Source organism: Pongo pygmaeus, chromosome 5 (assembly GCF_028885625.2).
Source record: "Pongo pygmaeus isolate AG05252 chromosome 5, NHGRI_mPonPyg2-v2.0_pri, whole genome shotgun sequence".
NCBI classification, from domain to species: domain Eukaryota; kingdom Metazoa; phylum Chordata; class Mammalia; order Primates; family Hominidae; genus Pongo; species Pongo pygmaeus.
Genome location: NC_072378.2, coordinates 29,082,552 through 29,107,244, shown reverse-complemented (window position 1 = coordinate 29,107,244; position 24,693 = coordinate 29,082,552). Strand labels below are relative to the sequence as shown.

The window sequence follows — 24,693 nt, the reverse complement described above, 5'->3', positions numbered from 1 at the left end:
TTTTCTCCACAAGTGAATGGTATTTAAGCTGAATGTGTTTTATTCCTACCTGTTACCAGGAACTCCACGACTTTGTTAGAGTACATGCTCAGCAAGTGCTAACGGAGTGAGTGAATAAAAGAATGGTTGATAAATGAACAGATGGATGAATCATTGTGAGGAGAGGCTCCATTATATTGTTAATATCACACATACACAGGCTCACTCCCACCCCCTTAGTCTCTTCACTACCCCTCTTACATCTTTGTTTCTGAGGGTGTAGACTAGAGGGTTAAGACTAGGTGTAACAACAGTATAAAAGAGAGCAATGAACTTGCCTTGATCTTGAGAATTCCCTGATGGTGGCTGGAGATACAAGCACATGGCCGGAATGAAAAAGAGAGATACAGCCATAAGATGAGCTCCACATGTTCCAAACACTTTCTGAAGCCCAGTGGTTGACTGCATCCTCAGTACAGCCTGGACAGTGGCACCATAGGAAGTGAAAATGAGGGTGAGAAGTACCAGAACAAAAATGGAGCTTGTGATCATGAGGGTCAGTTTATTTTCACGGGTATTGACAAATGATAATCACAAAAGTGCTGGAACTTCACAGAAAAAGTGATCTACTTGGCGATGTCCACACAGAGGTACCCAGAAGGTGAAGGAGGAATGAAGTGCTGAGTTTGTAAAACCACTTACCCAAGAAGCCACAGCCAACAAGCGGCAGAAACGAGGGTGCATGAGGACAGTGTAATGCAAAGGTCTACACACAGCTGCATAACGATCATAGGACATCACCACCAGTAGGACACACTCTGTGGTTCCCAGTGTGAGAACAAAGTAAAGTTGAACCATGCAACCAGCATAAGAAATGGTCTTTTCCAGACCCCAGAGACTGACCAGCAACTGAGGGATAGAGCTGGTGGTGTAGCAGAGATCCAGAAATGAGAGATTTGAAAGGAAGAAATACAAGAGAGTATGGAGATGGGAGTCCAGGTATGTCAGGATGATGATGAACAGGTTTCCTATCAGTGTCATCAAGCAGAAGATCAAAATAACCACAAAGAGAACTACTTCCAGATAAGGCCAATTAGAAAATCCAACTAAAATAAAGTACCCCTCAGAGCTAGCATTGACTTCTCCATCATCATTCATTTCCTATTACCTGAGAGAAAAAAAAAGTCAGGTAAACTCAAAAAGTAGTAAACAAATGCTCCAAAAAACATCAGGACACATAAAAAAAATAAAATCCAGTTTGAAGGGCTTGCCATCATTTAATTGTAGGACAATTTAACTATTAGTAGTAATGAACTTAACAAAAGAAGAATTATAAAGCCCATACTGATATAAAAAGTAAGAGTAAATAAATGAATGGTGAAGAAAAAGCTATTCCTTACAGTAGATCCCTAATTAATAAACATAGAAGGGATGATGGTGTTAAGAAAAACATAAATGACTGCAAAACTAGTGGATAAAAATTTGATGGGGAACAGGACATGGACATAGTCTAAAATATCTCCTCACAACTTTCTTGTTAATTTCAAACTGAAAAACAGTGAAGTTTACAGTAGAAAAACCTGGCAGACACCACCATAACCAAGTGATTTTATTGATCTTAAGATCACCTGTATTTGCACGAACCAACATCATGAGACAGATGAGATATGCTGCTCTGAACAGGACATAATGTCACTTCAGTGATATTTATGTTAAAAATACACAGACTAATTCTAATAATGAAGACACATGAGAAAAACTCAAATTGAGAAAAATAGTTTGCCTGTACAATTCAAAAGTATCAAGTTTAAGTAGACAAACAAAGGCTGTGGCACTGGTCCAGATGGAAGGAGACAAGTGAGACGTGATTTCTCAGTGTATGATCTGGGATTTTTTTTAAAAGTGGCTATTAACAAAATTATTGGGACTATTTAAGAAATCTCACTGTGGACTATGGATTAGATAATAATATTGTGCCCATATTAAATTTGCTGATTTGGGTACTGTGCAGGACTTAGGTAAAATAACATCCTTCTTCTTAGACAAGAAACATTGAATAAAGTATTTGGTGTAAATGTCTTGAATGGGCTAAATGCTCCAATTAAAAGACACAGATTGGCAAATTGGATAAAGGGTCAAGACCCATCAGTGTGCTGTATTCAGGAAATCCATCTCATGTGCAGAGACACACATAGGCTCAAAATAAAGGGATGGAGGAAGATCTACCAAGCAAATGGAAAACAAAAAAAGGCAGGGGTTGCAATCCTAGTCTCTGATAAAACAGACTTTAAACCAACAAAGATCAAAAGAGACAAAGAAGGCCATTACATAATGGTAAAGGGATCAATTTAACAAGAAGAGCTAACTATCCTAAATATATATGCACCCAATACAAGAGCACCCAGATTCATACAACAAGTCCTTAGAGACCTACAAAGAGACTTAAACTCCAACACAATAATAATGGGAGACTTTAACACCCCACTGTCAACAACAGACAGACCAACAAGACAGAAAGTTAACAAGCATATCCAGGAATTGAACTCAGCTCTGCACCAAGTGGACCTAATAGACATCTACAGAACTCTCCACCCTAAATCAACAGAGTATACATTCTTCTCAGTACCACGTCACACTTATTCCAAAATTGACCACATAGTTGGAAGTAAAGCACTCCTCAGCAAATGTAAAAGAACAGAAATTATAACAAACTGTCTCTCAGACCACAGTGCCATCAAACTAGAACTCAGGATTAAGAAACTCACTCAAAACTGCTCAACTACATGGAAACTGAACAACCTGCTCCTGAATGACTACTGGGTACATAACGAAATGAAGGCAGAAATAAAGATGTTCTTTGAAACCAACGAGAACAAAGACACAACATACCAGAATCTCTGGGACACATTTAAAGCAGTGTGTAGAGGGAAATTTATAACACTAAATGCCCACAAGAGAAAGCAGGAAAGATCTAAAATTGACACCCTAACATCATAATTAAAAGAACTAGAGAAACAAGAGCAAACACATTCAAAAGCTAGCAGAAGGCAAGAAATAACTAAGATCAGAGCAGAACTGAAGGAAATAGAGACACAAAAAACCCTTCAAAAAATCAATGAATCCAGGAGCTGTTTTTCTGAAAAGATCAACAAAATTGATAGACTGCTAGCAAGACTAATAAAGAAGAAAAGAGAGAAGAATCAAATAGACACAACAAAAAATGATAAAGGGGATATCACCACCGATCCCACAGAAACACAAACTACCATCAGAGAATACTATAAACACCTCTATGCAAATAAACTAGAAAATCTAGAAGAAATGGATAAATTCCTCGACACATACACCCTCCCAAGACTAAATCAGGAAGAAGTTGAATCTCTGAATAGACCAAATAACAGGCTCTGAAATTGAGGCAATAATTAATAGCTTACCAACCAAAAAAAAGTCCAGGACCAGACGGATTCACAGCCGAATTCTACCAGAGGTACAAGGAGGAGCTGGTACCATTCCTTCTGAAACTATTCCAATCAATAGAAAAAGAGGGAATACTCTCTAACTCATTTTATGAGACCAGCATCATCCTGATACCAAAGCCTGGCAGAGACACAACCAAAAAAGAATTTTAGACCAATATCCCTGATGAACATCCATGCAAAAATCCTCAATAAAATACTGGCAAACCAAATCCAGCAGCACATCAAAAAGCTTATCCACCATGATGAAGTGGGCTTCACCCCTGGGATGCAAGGCTGGTTCAACATACGAAAATCAATAAACGTAATCCAGCATATAAACAGAACAAAAGACAAAAACCACATGATTATCTCAATAGATGCAGAAAAGGCCTTTGACAAAATTCAACAGCCCTTCATGCTAAAAACTCTCAATAAACTAGGTATTGATGGAACGTATCTCAAAATAATAAGAGCTATCTATGACAAACCCACAGCCAATATCATACTGAATGGGCAAAAACTGGAAGCATTCCCTTTGATAACTGGCACAAGACAGGGATGCCCTCTCTCACCACTCCTATTCAACATAGTGTTGGAAGTTCTGGCCAGGGCAATCAGGCAGGAGAAAGAAATAAAGGGTATTCAATTAGGAAAAGAGGAAGTCAAAGTGTCCCTGTTTGCAGATGACATGATTGTATATCTAGAAAACCCCATCGTCTCAGCCCAAAATCTCCTTAAGCTGATAAGCAACTTCAGCAGTCTCAGGATACAAAATCAATGTGCAAAAATCACAAGCATTCTTATACACCAATAGCAGACAAACAGAGAGCCAAATTATGAGTGAACTCCCATTCACAATTGCTTCAAAGAGAATAAAATACCTAGGAATCCAACTTACAAGGGACGTGAAGGACCTCTTCAAGGAGAAATACAAACCACTGTTCAATGAAATAAAAGAGGATACAAACAAATGGAAGAACATTCCATGCTCATGGGTAGGAAGAATCAATATTGCGAAAATGGCCATACTGCCCAAGGTAATTTATAGATTCAATGTCATCCCCATCAAGCTACCAATGACTTTCTTCACAGAATTGGAAAAAACTAAAGTTCATATGGAACCAAAAAAGAGCCCACATCACCAAGTCAATCCTAACCCAAAAGAACAAAGCTGGAGGCATTATGCTACCTGACTTCAAACTATACTACAAGGCTACAGTAACCAAAACAGCATGGTACTGGTACCAAAACAGAGAGATAGACCAATGGAACAGAATACAGCCCTCAGAAATAATACCACACATCTACAACTATCTGATCTTTGACAAACCTGAAAAAAACAAGAAATGGGGAAAGGATTCCCTATTTAACAAATGGTGCTGGGAAAACTGGCTAGCCATATGTAGAAAGCTGAAACTGGATCCCTTCCTTACACCTTATACAAAAATTAATTCAAGATGGATTAAAGACTTAAATGTTAGACCTAAAACCATAAAAACCCTAGAACAAAACCTAGGCAATACCATTCAGGACATAGGCATGGGCAAGGACTTCATGTCTAAAGCACCAAAAGCAATGGCGACAAAAGCCAAAATTGACAAATGGGATCTAATTAAACTAAAGAGCTTCTGCACAGCAAAAGAAACTACCATCAGAGTGAACAGGCAACCTACAGAATGGGAGAAAATTTTTGCAATCTATTCATCTGACAAAGAGCTAATATCCAGAATCTACAAATAACTTAAATAAATTTACAAGAAAAAAACAAACAACTCCATCAACAAGTGGGTGAAGGATATGAACAGACACTTCTCAAAAGAAGACATTTATGCAGCCAATAGACACATGAAAAAATGCTCATCATCACTGGCTATCAGAGAAATGCAAATCAAAACCACAATGAGATACCATCTCACACCAGTTAGAATGGTGGTCATTAAAAAGTCAGGAAACAACAGGTGCTGGAGAGGATGTGGAGAAATAGGAACACTTTTACACTGTTTATGGGATTGTAAACTGGTTCAAGCATTGTGGAAGACAGTGTGGCGATTCATCGGGGATCTAGAACTAGAAATACCATTTGACCCAGCCATCCCATTACTGGGTATATACCCAAAGGATTATAAATCATGCTGCTATAAAGACACATGCACACGTATGTTTATTATGGCACTATTCACAATAACAAAGACTTGGAACCAACCCAAATGTCCAACAATGATAGACTGGATTAAGAAAATGTGGCACATATACACCATGGAATAATATGCAGCCATAAAAAATGATGAGTTCATGTCCTTTGTAGGGACATGGATGAAATTGGAAATCATCATTCTCAGTAAACTATCGCAAGAACAAAAAACCAAACACCGCATATTCTCACTCATAGGTGGGAATTGAACAATGAGAACACATGGACACAGGAAGGGGAACATCACACTTTGGGGACTGTTGTGGGGTGGGGGGAGGGGGGAGGGATAGCATTGGGAGATATACCTAATGCTAGATGACGAGTTGGTGGGTGCAGCGCACCAGCATGGCACATGTATACATATGTAACTTACCTGCATGTTGTGCACATGTACCATAGAGCCTAAAGTATAATAATAATAATAATAATAATAATAATAATAATAAAAATAAAAAATAAAAAATAGAAAATAAAAAAATAAAAAATAAATAAAAAAAAAAAGAAAATGTGGCACATATACACCATGGAATACTATGCAGCCATAAAAAATGATGAGTTCATGTCCTTGTGTGGACATGATGAGTTTATGTCCATGTAGGGACATGGATGAAGCTGGAAATCATCATTCTCAGCAAACTATCACAAGGACAAAAAACCAAACACCGCATGTTCTCACTCATAGGTGGGAATTGAACAATGAGAACATTTGGACACAGGAAGGGTAACATCACACACTGGGGCCTGTTGTGTGGTGGGGGGAGGAATAGCATTAGGAGATATACCTAATGTAAATGACGAGTTAATGGGTGCAGCACACCAACATGGCACATGTATACATATGTAATAAACCTGCACGTTGTGACATGTACCCTAGAACTTAAAGTATAATAATAATAATTATAATAAAAGAACATTATAGCATTAAGGAAGAAACCACAATGTTAATGAACAATAGATAGTATTAACCCCACACACATTTTTAGACTTTTAACATCACAAATTGTAACAAACCAACATAAAAGGCAAACAATGAACTAAGAAAATACATATGAATTTGTATAACCTTGGAACACAAAAGTTTATACAACTTAATATGAAACTGAAACTCCAATACAGTTATGCATAGAATACAGACAAACAATTAACACAAAATAAAAAATTTAAAAGGAAAAAAAATGACCTAATAATTAAAAAAAAAAGTACTTGATGTAAAGGTACGTGGCATCTCCAACTTACTCTCAGCTAGTGTAGAAAAAGAGATAGATGATTGATTGATAGATAGATAGACAGATAGATAGATAGATATAATAGATAGATGATAGAGATATAGATAGATAGATAGATAGATAGATAGATAGATGATATAACAAAGCTTTGGGGGAAAATGTAAACTAATGCTCAATCTGGTTATAGGGTAAATGTCAGTCTTTGTACTACTTTTTTGCAACTCTTAGCTCTAAGTTTGAAATTTTACCATAATAAAAAGTCACAAAAAATAGAAAATAATTTTTTATCAGAAAATTTTTATTAAGAAAATGTGGCACATATACACCATGGAATACTATGCAGCCATAAAAAATGATGAGTTCATGTCCTTTGTAGGGACATGGATGAAATTGGAAATCATAATTCTCAGTAAAGTATCACAAGAACAAAAAACCAAACACCGTATATTCTCACTCATAGGTGGGAATTGAACAATGAGAACACATGGGCACAGGAAGGGGAACATCACACTCTGGGGACTGTTGTGGGGTGGGGGGAGGGGGGAGGGATAGCATTGGGAGATATACCTAATGCTAGATGACGAGTTAGTGGGTGCAGCGCACCAGCATGGCACATGTGTACATATGTAACTAACCTGCACATTGCACACATGTACCCTAAAATCTAAAGTATAATAATAATAATAATAAAAAGAAAATAATTTTTTAATTTTATATTTTATTCATATATTTGCCTTGTAGAAAAATAACTATCGAGTTCTTCCCATTCATTTTATGGTGACTTCTAGGTAAATGGTAATTGAAAGAAATTTCTAACCTAGCTAAGGAAGATAATTTCCATAAAACACAAAATCTTTCTTTGTTAATGAATAAGGAACTTTAGTTTTCTTTTCAGCATTTTCAGGTTATTTTCATAAATGTGATTATAGAAAACATAACAATTGCAATCCCAATAATTTTACATATGGATGAAATAATATGTTGAAAATATTGAATTTAGTAGTGATTTCAAAATGTTCATGTAAAGTGGAAAAAATGTTTAGCTTCAATGGGACTACAGGCATGTGCCACCATGCCTGGCTAATTTTTTTTGTATTTTTAGTAGAGATAGGGTTTCACCTTGTTAGCCAGGATAGTCTTGATCTCCTGACCTCATGATCCACCTGACTCAGCCTCCCAAAATGCTGGGATTACAGGTGTGAGCCACCGTGCTCGGCCTTTTGATTTTTAAAAAGTGAAAGACTTATACAATCTGAAGAGTAATCAGAGTTTATTGTTTCTGACTTTTAAAAGCTGTCTTAATATATTAGTATTACCCCCAGTGACAAATTAAGCCATGGATGGATACTTCATATTTTATGTTGCCATTTTTCCTGACAGAGAGTGTGTTCCGTTCAGACAGAGTATGTTATATTTATACATGTTACCAAGAATTTCACAAACTGGAAGAGAGTACACATTCAATAAGATTTAGCCAATAAAGAATAAGTTAATGAATAAATGGACAGATGAACGAATGAGCCATTTTAAAGAGATATTAGTTTACTGTTCAATGTGGCAAGTATGTAGACCTACAGGATAAATTAGATAATTTAGCGTCTTTAAAAAGTGTCTTTCAACCAAAAACTTATGATATATCCTTTACCATATAATAAACAATGTTATTCATTATGTTTGCCATTTTTCTTTGCTGTGACTATTTTTAGCTTCATTTAAGATTTATTCAATAACCAAAAACTTTTTTAGCCTAAGTCTTTGCAATATTGCCCTTCTCTTTCTGCATATATCAATAGTCAGTTCATAATTTAGCACATTGTTAGAAATATTTCCAACATTTTTGAAATAATCTCCTCATAACTATTCGCACACACATTTATTTACGTTGAAACCACAGTCCACAATTTTCACAGAAATAAAATATACAATTGTAAAAGACCAAAGTGGCACTAATCAGAAACTTTATCTCAACATAATATTTCAGAACTAAATAATAAAAAGAGCAACAAATGTGAGACTGAACTATTCTATGTTTTCTGAGCTGTTAGAAGAAAAATAAATCACAAAGAAGCAGGGAAACCACCTTTCAAGATGGATAAGACCCTAGGAAAAACAATGACAACAGCCAACATGATTTCCCTGTCACATCCCCCACTCCCACTCCAGTAGTCTCTTCGCTGCCCCTCTTACATCCTTGTTTCTGAGAGTGTAGATTAGAGGATTAAGACTAGGTGTGACAACAGTATAAAAGAGGGCAATGAACTTGCCCTGATCAGGAGAATTTTCTGATGGTGGCTGGAGATACATGCACATGACTGGAATGAAAAAGAGAGATACAACCGTAAGATGGGCTCCACATGTCCTAAACACTTTCTGAAGCCCAGTGGTTGATTGCGTGCTCAGTACAGCCCGGGCAATGGCACCATAGGAAGTGAGAATGAGAATGAGAGGTATAAGAACAAAGATGGAGCTCATGACCATGAGGGTCAGCTCATTTGCATGGGTGTCAACACATGATAAACGCAGAAGTGCTGGAACTTCACAGAAGAAGTGATCCACTAGGCGATGTCCACAAAGGGGTACCCAGAAAGTAAAGGAGGAATGAAGTGCTGAGATAGTAAAACCAATTACCCAAGAAGCCGCAGCCAACAAGTGGCAGAAACGAGGGTGCATGAGGACAGTGTAATGCAAAGGTCTACACACAGCTGCATAACGATCATAGGACATCACCACCAGTAGGACACACTCTGCGATTCCCAGTGCGAGAACAAAGTAAAGTTGAACCATGCAACCAGCATAAGAGATGGTCTTTTCCGGGCCCCAGAGATTCACCAGCAACTGAGGGATAGAGCTGGTGGTGTAGCAGAGATCCAGAAATGAGAGGTTTGAAAGGAAGAAGTACATTGGTGTGTGGAGATGGGAGTCCACGTATGACAGGATGATGATGAACAGGTTTCCTGTCAGTGTCATCAGGTAGAAGATCAAGATAACCACAAAGAGAACTACTTCCAGCTGAGGCCAATTAGAAAATCCAAGTAGAATAAAGAAGTCTTCAGAAGTTGCATTTTTTTTTTATCATCATTCATCTTTTTCTTATACCTAAAGAAAGAATCACATAAACTCAAAGTCTGTCCATGCATTGTCAACCGCTCACTTGCAAACAGACTGAAGACAAAAGTATCCCACTTCCAGAGAGTGTGCACCATAATGGCAGTAGAATTTTTATACAGTTCCCTTTATATGCTTCATTGAGATATTTATCCAGCTACGGATACAAGCAATAACTTCTCAAGTTACTGAGTTCTTTTATATACATCCCTGAGTTAACATTTGGATTAATGAAGACTAAGATATTCCATAATCAGGAACACAATATTTATGAAAAATAATTTTTTACTTTAAAAAGTAATTTTTATATTTTCAGGCTATTTCCAATTTTGCAATTACAGAGAAAGGAATAACAGCAGTCTTACTGATCTTACTTATAGATAGGAATTTCCCATATTAAAAAGCAATTAGGCAGTCACTTTAAAATATTAACTGAAATCATTGAATATGATTATAGAAAGAATTAAATGCTATTTATTTATGCTAGAAGTTTATTTCTAGACAAATAAAATAATGCACAAATAAAAGTTTAAAGAGAATATGCACACACACAACAACTTATAAAAATTCACAATATACACAAAGCTGATTAATAAAGCAAAATAGAGTAATCGGTGATAGAATGCTTCCAAAGGTAAATGAGACTATATTACTGGAAGACATAAAGATTACAGAGTCTAACAAAAACATAGGTTGGTAAGAAAGAAATGGAGAGTGTTTGGATGCACAACAGTGAAGAGAGGTCTGAATGCGGTATGTGAAGTTGAAAGAATGTATAACAAGTTTGTTAGACAAGGACAAGAAGACTGAAACATGGTTTCTACAAAATTGTATATGCTTTAGGCCAATAACTGAACTATACTTTAAATTCTGAGTCACAATTTATAATTTGTATTTTCTGGGTTTTCCACAACTTTTAATGGAGCTTCTGAACAGACATTAACTAATATTAGTAGAAAGATACATGAACATTGTATAAAATCCAGAAAATTCATCTTGTAGTTATTTTTTAAAAATAAAGAAGAAATTCAAATGTGCTTTGATAGCTTGATTTTCAGTTGCTTATTTTCTCTTGCACATTACCAATCTTGCATGAGAAAGATAAACACTCTTTTATGATACAGTTTTTGCAATAAAATACAGGAACCCAGCATTTCAATATTCCTAAATAGTTTTGCCATCCCCCTTCTGCTCCCCTCCTGCCACAGCCAACTCTTCCTCTTATACTCTCTGATAAATTTGGCAAAAGAGGCCGGGCGTAGTGGCTCGTGCCTGTAATCTCAGCACTTTGGGAGGCCGAGGCAGATGGAACACCTGAGGTCAGGAGTTCGAGACCAGCCTGACCAACGTGGTGAAACACCGTCTCTACTAAAAAATACAAAAATTGGCCAGGCATGGTGGTGGGCACCTGTAATACCAGCTACTCCGGAGGCTGAGGCAGGAGAATCGCTTGAACCCGGGAGGCGGAGGTTGCAGTGAGCTGAGATCACGCCATTGCCCTCCAGCCTGGGTGACAGAGCAAGACTCTGTCTCAAAAAAATATTATCTACACCCGACTCACCTTCAGTGTTTTGAAAAACTTTTAATAACTCAAATATTGCAATCTTGACTCTTGAAAAAGATGTAAGGAGTTGCCTAACTGGTTGAGTTACAACTGGAGAGCTAGGAACATTGAACTTGGGCCAAATCTGTGCAAATGCTCCAGACTGGTACAAAGATACTGTACATTTTTCCATATTGTTGATAATGGAATGAGCATTAACCTTTTGAGAAATCGTGGGAAAATTCCAAGAATTTTTTTAAATCTCCCTAAGATGAAAGGTAATATGCCATAAGATACTTGAACTCAAATGCTATGGATACTTTCGCTGATGCTGACCTAATTTTCTTTCCTAATGCAGCTGCCTGAGTTCCTTATTACAGTAATTAAAAGGTGGAATCTGATAACTATCTGTTGTATGACCCATCTTTCAGCGTTCCTCCAGAGTTGATAAAAGGGATAGGAAATAAGGGACAAAAAAAACACACCCAGAACTCATGTAGAGAAAAGTCTGCAGCTTCAGTTTTCTTCTTGGTGGAAAAGAGGGAAATGAAGACCCTATCAAATGTAGCTTTTAAGAGTTGTAGAATAAAATACCTTCTCTCTTTTTTAAAATCAAATACTGTAGGGAAAATGGATGGCTGAGTGTCTCTTCCTTCCCCAATTATTATTGAGAGACATTTGCCAATTTGTGTCACATCCATTCCTTTATACTATATCTGGTTTGTTTTCTTAATTTTTCATTGACTAGTAATAATTGTCTATATTTATGGAGTACACTGTGATGTTTTGATGTATATATACATTATAGAATGATTATATTAAGCTAGTTAACATATCCATCACCCCACAACCATCATATTTTTGTAGTAAGAACATTTAAAATCTACACTTTCTGCAATTTTGAAATATGGAAGCTGTCTACCCCTTAAGAAGTGCACCAACTTCTTTCAGTACTGACCTTCCTGTGTTTGTCCCTGTTCCCTGTCACTCTCTTCCTGATCTATGACCTCATCATGTATAAACTGATGAAGGGGCTCTCTGGTTGCCATACAACCTAAAAACATCAACCTAATTGCCTTCTTATAGCATTTTTGCCAATGTTTTAAATCTAACTATGAAGAACAGAGTCTGGAAATAACTGTGATTGTCATTGCTACAGAAAAGAGAGCCTGAGTTTGTCCAAAAGATCTGCTTTTTAGCAGAATGTGGGAATACTTTAGGGCATTCAAGGTATCACGGGACGGACCCTTTATCCCACAGCAAATGTAATCTTTATGGAAACAAAAAGAATAATGGGATACTCTTTCATTGACTGCAGCCTTTGGGAGTATAAATCCCAAAGCTGCAATTAATGCTCTTCAAGGACTTGTCCTGGTATGATGTTCTCAGTACAAAACTCTTCATAGAAATATCTTCAGCATGACGTTATAGTCTTACTGAGATGACAGTGAATTTATCACCAACAAACATGGGAAAAGATGCTGTGAGTTACATTTACAATGAAAGGAACAGGTTTTATTGAGCCGTCTGATTTTTTTTTTTTTCAGTTTCCCATGGGGCTAAGGCTTAAATGTACAAGACAACTGGAAAAAAAGGAGAGATTTGAGAGTCATTCAACAGAAAAACTAGAATACATAAAGACTAAACTGTATATCTGTTCCTTATTAATGAGGGGCTCTTAGAGACTGACCTATATTATTTATGCCTTCCCAGTTGTCTTTTAAATTCAATTCCAAGATTTTTCCTGCAAAAGGTTAAAAAAATCTTAAATATTACTCCAATCTTTTATTATTTTAATTGACAAATAATAATTTTATATATTGATTAGGTACAATGTGATCTTTTGATATATGTATATGTGCAATATGGAATAATTAAGTCCAGCTAACACAGTCTCACCTCACATACTTATTTTTCTTATAGTGAGAACATTTAAATCTACTTGTTTAAAATCCCCCCTTTCTCCATCCCCTGCCCCTCAGGTAGCTATCATTCTACTCTCCACTTGTATGAGTTTATCTTTTTTAGATTCCACATACGAGTGAGATCATGTGGTATTTGTCTTTCTGTGCCTGGCTTCTTTCACTTCGCATAATGTCCTGCAGGTTCATGAATGTTGTTGTAAAGACAGAATTTCCCTTTTTTCTTTAAGGCTGAATAGTATTCCATTTTATATAGATAATGTGGTTCATATATATCACATTATATCCCTTTTATATATTTATCTGTTTATCCATTGATGGACATTTAAGTTCCTTCCATACCTCAGCTATTGTGAAAAATGCTACAATGAACATGGTAGTGCAAATATCTGTAGTGAATTCTTATGATTTTATGTTACCTCAGCGTTCATTTTCAATATATAGTTGAACTTCCTCATACCAGAAGCAGGACTTAGTCACCCTTATCACAACTTTGAGTTCTCCTCTCCCAGTTTCTCAAGGTGGTCAATCCAGATATTTGGCCTCTTGGTTACCACCTCCCTATGGGACACCTAGATACAACCTACTTGACTTATCCCACTGATCCCCACACCCCGCATGGACTGCAGATTTGCGGCAGTGAACATCTCTCAATACAACTTAACTCCCAAGAACTCATGCCTGCTTGCTCTAAACCCAGCAATCAGTTACTCCCTGCTTGGATAATGCTGTGTACCCCAATAAGGGCTTTGGCTTTCCGGTCTGTCACTTACTCTCTCTTGCTACCCACCCACTGGGTGAGCATGCATGTCTCTAAGGGATGCCCTTTCTCCCATTAGGCCTGTGAGGCAAGTTGCCCTCTTCTCTCTGGAATCTTTAAGTAATAAAACTACTTATACTATTTTTTTTTGACGTGTCTTCTTGGCATCTCACCTAACTGACACACCTGAAATTAATTTTTTTTCTGGACAAGGCTCTCTTAGAGAGTGGCAATCTTGGTAGGAATGAACTGGACACACTAGTCAGACAAAAGCCACAATGGTGTCTGCCAGTGAAAACAAGTTTCCAGTGAGAGGGACACCTGGTCATAAATAGGATGGATAAGGAAGTATTCCATGAAAAGAACACCAAAAACATCCACAACCACAACCATCTCCACTGGAGCCCATCAGAGCCAGGCTAGAGTTTCTAGCCACTCTTCAAAGAGACATTAAAACCAAATTAGAGGAAAATCTACCCATTTTGGTTTTTTTTTTTTTTTTAGATGGAGTCTTGCTCTGTAGCCCAGGCTGGAGTGCAGTGGCATAATCTCAGCTCACTGCAACCTTCACCTCCCAGGTTCAAGCAATTCTCCTGTCTCAGCCACCTGAGTAGCTGGGACTACAGGTGCAAACCACACCCAGCTAATTTTTTTGTAATTTTAGTAGAGATGGGGTTTCACCATATTGGTCAGGCTGGTCTCTAACATATTTTTAACATACAAATTTCAATCTCTTTGGCTATGTACCCAGAAATATAATTGCTAGATCATATGGTAATTCTATCTTTAGTTTTTTGAGGAATCTCCATGCTGATTTCAATAATGTCTGTATTAATTTACATTCCTGCCATTAGTATATAAGGATTCCCCACATCCTTGTCAGTACTTATTACCTTTTAGTTTACTGATAATAGTCATTCTAACAGGTATGAGGTGATATCTCTTTGTGGTTTTAATTTGCACTTCCCTGATGATTAGCGATGCTGAAACTTTTTTTATGTATCTATTGGTCTTTTGAAAGATGTCCATTCAAGTCCATTGCTCAGTTTTAAATGGGGTTGTTTTCTTGCTAACAAATTTGTTTGTATTTCTTACATATTTTGGATATATTAGCCACGTATGGTTTGTAAATATTTTCTCCCAGTCCATGGGTTGTCTCTTCAATCTGTTATTTACTTTGTTGTAGAGAAGCTTTTGGTTTGAGGTAATCTCATTTGTCTACTTCTGCTTTGGTTTCCTGAGCTTTTGAGATCATCACCAAGAAAGTATTGCCAAGATTAATTTCAAGGACATTTTCCCTATGTTTTCTTCTAGTAGTTTTACATTTTCAGGTCTTGCATTTAAATCTTTGAACCATTTTTAGTGGGCTTTTTACATATGGTGTGAGATAAGGGTTCAATTTCATTCTTCTGTATGTGTGTATTCAATTTCCCCTGCATCATTTATTAAAGAAACTGTCCTTTCCCCATAGTGCATTTATTCTTGGCATCTTTGGCAAAAATCAATTAATCACAAATGCATGAGTTTATTTCTGGGCTCTCTATCACATTACACTGGTCCATGTGTCTGTTGTTATGCCAGTACCTTTCTGTTTTGAATAATATAACTTTGTAATATATTTTTAATCAGGTAGTGCGATGCCTCCAGCTCTGGTCTTTTTGCTCAAAAGTGCTTTAGCTACTTAAGATTTTTGTCATTCCATATGAAATTTTTAATTGCTTTTTCTATTTCTGTGAAACAAAAAGGTCATTAGAACTTTTATAGGAATTGCATTGAATCTGTATACCACTTTCAGCAGTACAGACATTTTAATAATATTAATTCCTCCAATCCATGAACAATCAGGTTCTGGGCTTTTCTTTGGTAGGAGACTTTTATCACTGATTCAACCTCCTTACTCATTAGTCTTTTCAGATTTTCTATTTTTTCATGATTCATTGTTGTTATGTTTCTAGAAATCTAACCATTTCTTCTAGGTCATCGTATTTGTTGGTGTAAAATTGTTAGTGGTATTCTTTTACGATCTTTTGTACTTCTGTAGTTTCAATTTTAATGTCTCCTCTTTCATTTATTATTTTATTAGAGTCTCTTTTTTTTCTTAGTTGGTCTACTAAAGTTTTGTCAATTGTTTTTATCTTTTCAAAAACTGAACTGTTAGTTTTGCAAATGTGTTCTTTTGTTTTCTAGTCTCTTACTTATTTCTGCTCTGATCTTTGTTATTTCCTTCCTTCTGCTAACTTTGGGATTAGTTTGCTCTTCTCTTTTTCTAGCTTCTTGAAATGTAACATTAGGTTGTTTGCTTGGGATCTTTCTTCTTTTTTAATATAGGCATTTATTACTATAAACTTTCCTCCTGCTAAGAACTTCTTTTGTTACATTCCATAAGTTGTAGTATGTTGCATTTTCATTTTCATCTGTCTTAAGATATTTTTAAATTTCCCTTTGATTTCTTCATTAACCCATTGTTTATTCAAGAGCATTTTGGTTAATTTCCACGTTTGTAATATTTTTAAATTGTCTCCTATTATTTATTTCTATTCATTTCTACTTTCATACTTTTGTGGTCAGAAAAGATACTTGATATGATTTCAATCTTCTTAAAATTGTTGAGTCTTATTTTGTTACCTAATATTTCATCCTAGATAATGTCCCATTTGCACTTGAGAAGAATGAATATTCTGTTGCTGTTGGATGAAATGTTCTATAATGTCTGTTAGGTCCATTTGGTCTAAAGTGTATGTCAAGTCCAGTGTTTCCTTATTGATTTTTGTCTAGATGAAAAAATTGTTCATCATTACTAATCATCAGAGAAAGGCAAATCAAAACCACAATGAGATACCATCTCACACCAGTCAGAATGGCTGCTATTTAAAAGTCAAAAAACAACAGATATTGCGGAGGCTGCAGAGAAACGCAAATGCTTATACACTGTTGGTGAGAAGGAACATTAGTTCAGCCATTGTGGAAAGCAGTTTGGAGATTTTCCAAAAGAACTAAAAACAGAGCTACCATTAGACCCAGCAATACCATTCCTGCGTATTTAGTCAGGGGAAAATATATCATTATACCAAAAGAACACACGCACTCATGTTCATGGCAGCACTATTCACAATAGCAGAGACATAGACCCAACCTAGGTGCCCATCAGTGGTGGATTGGATAGAGACAATGTGGAGTTCCGGCAGAGACCCGGGTGAGACGTTCTGACCCTGGGCCTGTGGAGGGGCTGGGGGTTCAGGACCTCCCGCAGCCTCTGCCCTGCAGGCTCCAGGCGCCCTCGCTGTGGCTCCCCTCGCGGGCCCAGGCCTGAAGGAGCCGCGAACCTCTCTTCCCTACCCCACCTCGGTGACTGATGGCAGCTCCTCTCCCAGCCCAGACCCCGCCGGCCTCCATGTCTCCCGGCCCAGCTCTGCGGGGCCTAAACTAAGCCCCTGCCGAGCCGCTAGGATGCAGCGCATTTGGGTGGCTGCGGGCGTGGGGGGCCGGGAAGCATGGCGACCTCACCAACTAGCAGCGGAGGCCATTAGGGTGTGGGGGGCGCGGGAAGGGTCGCCTGCCACCAGGGCACGGGCAGATCGGACCGCTGTGTCCCAACAGGGCTTGACCGACCTAGTCCTGACGACAGGAACAACGGCATTAACGGCCGGAAAGTGAGTGGTGTCCCAGACAACGACGGATAGCGGCCATCTGGCCACTGGTCTTCCTTCTCTACCAGACCTGGATGTGGGAAGAGAGAAGTGATGGAACAACAGGCACATTTGGCACATTGGAGATGCCCGCTACCCTTTGGGAAGATTGAATTACCACCGTTTATAGAAGGCCTGCGTGTGTAATGTGAGAAAGCGGGTCTCAACTGCCCCCGCCCCAACTTTTAGATAGAAAACATTTGCCACATTTAGCCCTTCTAGATGGAAAGAGGTTGTGATGTATGATAGAGTTAGAAAATCACACATCTTAAAAAATAAAAAAATAATAAATTCTCATTTGTTCAAAAAGAAATGATAGAAAATAGATGTCTTCTGGAAATGGCTTTTCGCAATGGAATTGTTGGACCACCTCTGGAAGCCACACCAGGAGCGACAGACACATCCACGTTTGTTTGTTCAGTGGGTTAGAGGGCATGAAGAAGAAGACCTGAGAAGGAAAAGAAGAAGGTTCTGTGCCAGACTAGTCATATTCAGAAGACATTCTCATATTCTTTCCATTGTTTTGTGTGCATTTTATTCCCTACTACTGTATAGATCATTGACAATGCTACACTTTTTTGAAATGTCTAGTGTTTCTAGATGTTCTGACGTGCCTGATATATGTTTAAACTAGAAGTAGTAAAATAACACATTTTTTTAAGTATCTTTTTGTTAAAATTCGAATGAAACGTTGTTTTAGGGGGAATGGCCAAACCACAAGTTGAGTAATATGCATTGTATTATGCACCAGTTTAGGAGAGGAGGAGGAGGAGGCTGTGCAGAGAGCTCTGTGCCACCAGTGTGCTTACAGTGAGGCAAGATTAACCATTATATCTTGTGTTTGTGCATTTTGTTTTACTTATCTGTCTATAAAGTGTATATAGAGGAAAACAAGTCCTAATTTATACCTAGTATTTCTAGATGTTATAGAGGTTGCCAGTGAATTACAAAAGTAGAGTTAGTAAACTAATATTTTTGTACATTTTGTTTTTAAATTCCCAGGGAAGATTGTCTTCTGAAAACTTGAGCATTCTTGCCCACTGGGTTGATGATGGAGATGGCCAGAATGTTCACATTTGGAAGACTCCTTCAAATTATAACTATTGTTACATGTATGCAGTTTATTCAAGGCTGCAGTGTACATAGTGGACAGATTAACTTCTTACCTGAAACCTCTAGTCTATTTAGATGTTTAGAAGGGACTGATGTATGTTAAATGTAGAGGTAGTAAAATTTCACTTTGTAAATGTCTTTTTGCTGAAATTCATAGGAAATACTGTATTTTGGAAATCGAATTGTTAAGCCATCTTTGTGAGCGGTATAGTACTGTCTATACTTGCTCAGTAGTTTAGAGGAGCTGTGACGGATGAAACTGCAAAAGGTAATATGCTAGTGTGCTCATACTTGCATATTTTCAGGCACCATTTTTCTGTATGTTTTGTGCATTGTGTTTTGCTCTGTATATAGCGCATATAATGAACAAATGAGTCCTAATTTTGCAACATCTAGTCTCTAGATGTTAAAGAGGTTGGCAGTGTATGACAAAGTACTTAGTAAAATTAGCACTTTTTGTAAGCTTTGTGTTGAAATTCATAGGAAACCTTGTCTTCTGTAAATAACTTTTGGATATAAATTTGTTCAACCATTTCTAAAGCATGACACATGCCTATACTTGTCTACTGAAATAAAGGCAGAGAGAAGAAAGGAAGGACTACTTCAAGGCCAAAATGGTCATGTTTAGAAGATACCTCAGATTATAACTGTTGTTATGTGTGTGCAATTTTATTTAACAGTGCCATGTACATGGTGGACAAGTTATATGAAATATTTAATCTTTCTAGATATTTGGAAGTGCTTGGTGTGTTTAAAAATAGAAGTAGTAGAATAACACTTTTTGTAAATATCTTTTAAAAGTAATGAGAAATACTTTTTGGAACTGGCATTGTTGAACCACCTCTGTGAACAGTGTACTCTCTGTATATGTTCATTGGGTTGAGGGAGATTGGAAGGAAGATATTGCAAAAAGTGTTTTGCTAATGTCTACTAGAAAATTTCAGCTTAATCCATTACCTATATGTTACACGCATTGCATTTAACTTTGCTATACTGTATATATTGTGTGTGTACTGGATGAAGTAGTCTTAATTTTATAATATCTAGTCTAGTCGCTACATATTAAAGAGGTTGCCAATTTATGACAATTTATGAGCGTTAGTTTACTAACTCTATTTTTGTACACTTTGTTGAAATTCATAGAGGCTGTCTTCTGAAAAGGACTTTTGGAAGTGAAACGATAACATCAGTTCTAAATAACACATATGCCTATATCCACTAGGTTGGTGGTAGAGAGGAGTTAGAAGGAATGAAAGATTTTAGACCAGAATGTTCCTATTTAGAAGACACTTTCAGATATAACCATTGTTACCTGTGTATATAGTGGACAAATTTAAGTCCTTATTTGAAACATCTAGTCTTTCTAGTTTTTAGAAGTGCACAAAGTATGTTAAAAGTAGAGGGAGTAAATAACACTTTGTAGATATCCTTTTGATTCATATGAAATATTTTCTTTGGGAAATGGATCAAACCACTTATCTGAGCAGTACATATTACTATATGTGTGTTGGCTCAGGGAGGAAGGAGGAGCAGAAAGTGCAAAGGGTAATTGAAATACCAGTGTGTTTATGGTGAGGCACACTTTACCATTGTCCCTTATGTCTGCATTTTCTTTTACTGTGCTGTGTATATAACGCATATAAGTGGACAAATTCGTCCTAATTTTCAACATCTAGTCTTTGTAGATATTAAGATGTTTCTAGTGTATGACAAAAGTAGAGTTAGTAAACTACTACACTGAGTACACCTTTTGGTAAAATTCATAGGGAAGACTGTTCTTAAAAACACAAAAGGATGAAGCTGAAGATGGCCAAATAGGAGCAGTTCTGGTCTGCAGCTGCCAGCAAGACCAATCCAGAAGGCAGGTGATTTCTGCATTTCCAACTGAGGTACCCCGCTCCTCTCATTAGGACTGGTTAGGCAGCAGGTCAAACCCATGGAGGGCAAGCAGAAGAAGGGTGGGGAGTTGCTTCACCCAGGAAGTTCAAGAGGCCAGGGGACCTCCTTCCCCGAGCCAGGGGAAGCCATGAGGGACAGTGCTGCCTAGCCTGTTACTACACTTTTCCCATGCTTTTTGCAATCTGCAGATCAGGAGATTCCCTTGTGTGCCTACACCACCAGGGCCCTAGGTTTCAAGCACAAAACTGGGTGGCTGTTTGGGCAGACACAGAGCTAGATGCAGGAGTATTTTTCCTACCCTAGTGATGCCTTGAACCCCAGAGAGACAGAACCATTTACTCCCCTGGAAAGGAGGCTGAAGCCAGGGAGCCAAGTGGTCTCGCTCAGCAGGTCCCACTCCCACGGAGCCTAGCAAGCTAAGAACCACTGGCTTGAAATTCTCACTGCCAGCACAGCAGTCTGAAGTCGACCTGGGACAATTGAGCTTGGTGGGATGAGGGACGTCTGCCATTACTAAGGCTTTAGTAGGCTGTTTTCTCCTGACAGTTCTAAGGAGTCTCGGAAGTGTGGACTGGCGAATTCATCACAGTGCAACAGAGCAGCTGTGGCCAGACTGCTTCTCTAGATTCCCCCTCATTGGGCAGGGCATCTCTGAAAGAAAGGTAACAGCCCCAGTCAGAGGCTTACAGACAAAACCCCCATCTCCCTGGGACAGAGCACCTGGGGAAGAGGTGGCTGTGGGCACAGCACAAGCAGATTTAATCGTTCCTGCCTGCCTGCTCTGAAGACAGCAGCTGATCCTGACAAGAGGGATTCTCCCAGCACAGCGCACCAGTTCTCCTAAGGGACACACTCCCTCCTCAAGTGGGTCCCTAACCCCCATGCCTCCTGACTGGGACACACCTCCCAACAGGGGTTGACAGACACCTCACACAGGAGAGCTCCAGCTGTCATCAGGCCAGTGCCCTTCTGGGACGAAGCTTCCAGAAGAAGGAGCAGGAAGCAATCTTTGCTGTTCTACAGCCTCTGCTGGTGATACCCAGGCAAACAGGGTCTGGAGTACACTTCCAGCAAACTGCAGCAGACCTGCAGAAGAGGGGCCTGACTGTTATAAGGAAAACTAACAAACAGAAACAACATCAACATCAACATAAAGGGCCCTCACACAAAAACCCCATCCAAAGTCATCAGCCTCAAAGATCAAAGGTAGATAAATCCACAAAGATGAGGAAAAACTAGCACAAAAATGCTGAAAATTCCAAAAACCAGAATGCCTCTTCTACTCAAAATGATCGCAACTCCTCTTCAGCAAGGGCACAAAACTGGATGGAGAATGAGATTGATGAATTGACATAAGTAGGCTTCACAAGGTGTGGAATAACAAACTCCTCTGAGCTAAAGGAGCATGTCCTAACCCAATGCAAGGAAGCTAAAAACGTTGATAAAAGGTTACAGAAACTGCTAACTAGACTAGCCAGTTTAGAGGAGAACATAAATGACCTGAGGAGCTGAAAAAAACAGTGTAAAATATACACAAGGATCAATAGCCAAATCGATCAAGCAGAAGAAAGGATATCAGAGATTGAAGACCAACTTACTGAAATAAGGTGTGAAGACAAGATTAGAGAAAAAAGAATGAAAAGGAACAAACAAAGCCTCCAGGAAATATGGGACTATGTGAAAAGACCAAACTTATGTTTGATTGATTTACCTGAAAGTGACAAGAAGAATGGAATCAAGCTGGAAAACAGCTTCAGGATATTATCCAGGAGAACTTCCCCAACCTAGCAATACAGGCCAACATGCAAATTCAGGAAATACAGAGAACACCACTAAGATACTGCTCGAGAAAAGCAACCCCAAGAAACAAAATTGTCAGATTCTCCAAGCTTGAAATGAAGGAAAAAAAGTTAAGGGCAGCCAGAGAGAAGGGTCATGTTACTTATAAAGGGAAGCCCATCAGACTAACAGCCTATCTCTCTGCAGAAACCCTACAAGCCAGAAGAGAGTGGGGGCCAATATTCAACATTCTTAAAGAAAAGAATTTTCAGCCAAGAATTTCATCTCCAATGCGCCAAATGTGGCCTGTTGTTCCACCACTTCTCTCTTCCCACATCCAGGTCTGGTAGAGAAGGAAGACCAGTGGCCAGATGGCCGCTATCCGTCGTTGTCTGGGACACCGCTCGCCTTCCGGCCATTAATGCCATTGTCCCTTGTCGTCAGGACTAGGTCGGTCAAGCCCTGTTGGGACACAGCGGTCCGATCGGCCCGTGCCCTGGTGGCAGGCGACCCGCCTTCCCACGCCCCCCACACCCTAACGGCCTCCACTGCGAGTTGGGGAGGTCGCCATGCTTCCCGGCCCCCCACGCCCGCAGCCACCCAAATGCGCTGCATCCTAGCGGCTCGGCAGGGGCTTAGTTTAGGTCCCACAGGGCTGGGCCGGGAGACATGGAAGCCGGCGGGGTCTGGGCTGAGAGAGGAACTGCCATCAGTCACCGAGGTGGGGTAGGGAAGAGAGGTTCGCAGCTCCTTCAGGCCTGGGCCCGCGAGGGGAGCCACAGCGAGGGCGCCTGGAGCCTGCAGGGCAGAGGCTGCGGGAGGTCCTGAACCCCCAGCCCCTCCACAGGCCCAGGGTCAGCGCATCTCACCCGGGTCTCTGCCGGAACTCCACATTGTCTCTATCCAATCTACCACTGACGGGCACCTAGGTTGGGTCTATGTCTCTGCTATTGTGAATAGTGCTGCCATGAACATGAGTGCGTGTGTCCTTTTGGTATAATGATATATTTTCCTTTGACTAAATATGCGGTAATGGAATTGCTGGGTCTAATGGTAGCTCTGTTTTTAGTTCTTTTGGAAAATTCTCCAAACTGCTTTCCACAGTGGCTGAACTAATGTTCATTCTCACGAACAGTGTATAAGCGTTCACGTTTCTCTGCAGCCTCCGCAATATCTGTTGTTTTTTGACTTTTAAATAGCAGCCATTCTGACTGGTGTGAGATGGTATCTCATTGTGGTTTTGATTTGCATTTCTCTGATGATTAGTAATGATGAACAATTTTTTTTATATGTTCATTGGTCACCTGTATGTCTTCTTTTGAGAAGTGTCTGTTCATCTTTTGTCATTTGTTAATTTTTTAATGGGGTTATGTTTGTTTGTTGATTTAAGTTCCTTATAGATTCTGGATATTAGACCTTTGTTGTATGCATAGTTTGTGAATCTTTTCTCCCCTTCCGTAAGTTGTCTGTTTATTCTATTGATAGTTTCTTTTGCTGTGCAGAAGCTCTTTAGTTTAATTTGTATTTATGGATAGTAAAGATAACTAGCATTTGAGTTTGTATAAAGATAAGATAATAAGTATTGAGTTGAGATGAAGCAGCTAATGTCACAGAAGTTAGAAATAATATTTTGCCGCATTGTAAGCTCTATTTGACTTTTGACTTTGTGTAGTAGATATAGATAGCATGAAAGCCTTAATTTTTCACTTTTCTTGCTAGTAAGGTTATGTTTACTTAGAATGACCATTTAAAGTAGTGTTTAACGTAACATTACTGTTGAAAAACATTCCATTACATGTCCACAAGCAAATTAACTGCACATTTTAAATTGTATTTTACAATATAGTACAAATATTTTAGACCTCAATCTTATCTTCAATTCACTGGTATTTTAAATTTTGCAATGAATATGAAGTTACTTTTTAGCTTACAGACTCCTTGTATTGTTATTTAAAATGCTTGTTAAGGCTACAGTAACCAAAACAGCATGGTACTGGTACCAAAACAGAGATATAGATCAATGGAACAGAAC

General features: G+C 38.5%; 1 protein-coding gene and 1 pseudogene across 1 annotated transcript; both read right to left on the bottom strand.

The window, feature by feature from the left end:
* Positions 1-201: 201 nt before the first annotated feature.
* On the bottom strand, positions 202-1,137 carry LOC129038758 (olfactory receptor 2J3-like; annotated as a pseudogene).
* Positions 1,138-8,993: 7,856 nt separating this feature from the next.
* Positions 8,994-9,937, bottom strand: LOC129038757 (olfactory receptor 2J2). The gene is given in 2 exon segments (XM_063665948.1): positions 8,994-9,925; positions 9,928-9,937. Coding segments are annotated over 2 exon segments (942 nt in total).
* Positions 9,938-24,693: the final 14,756 nt, after the last annotated feature.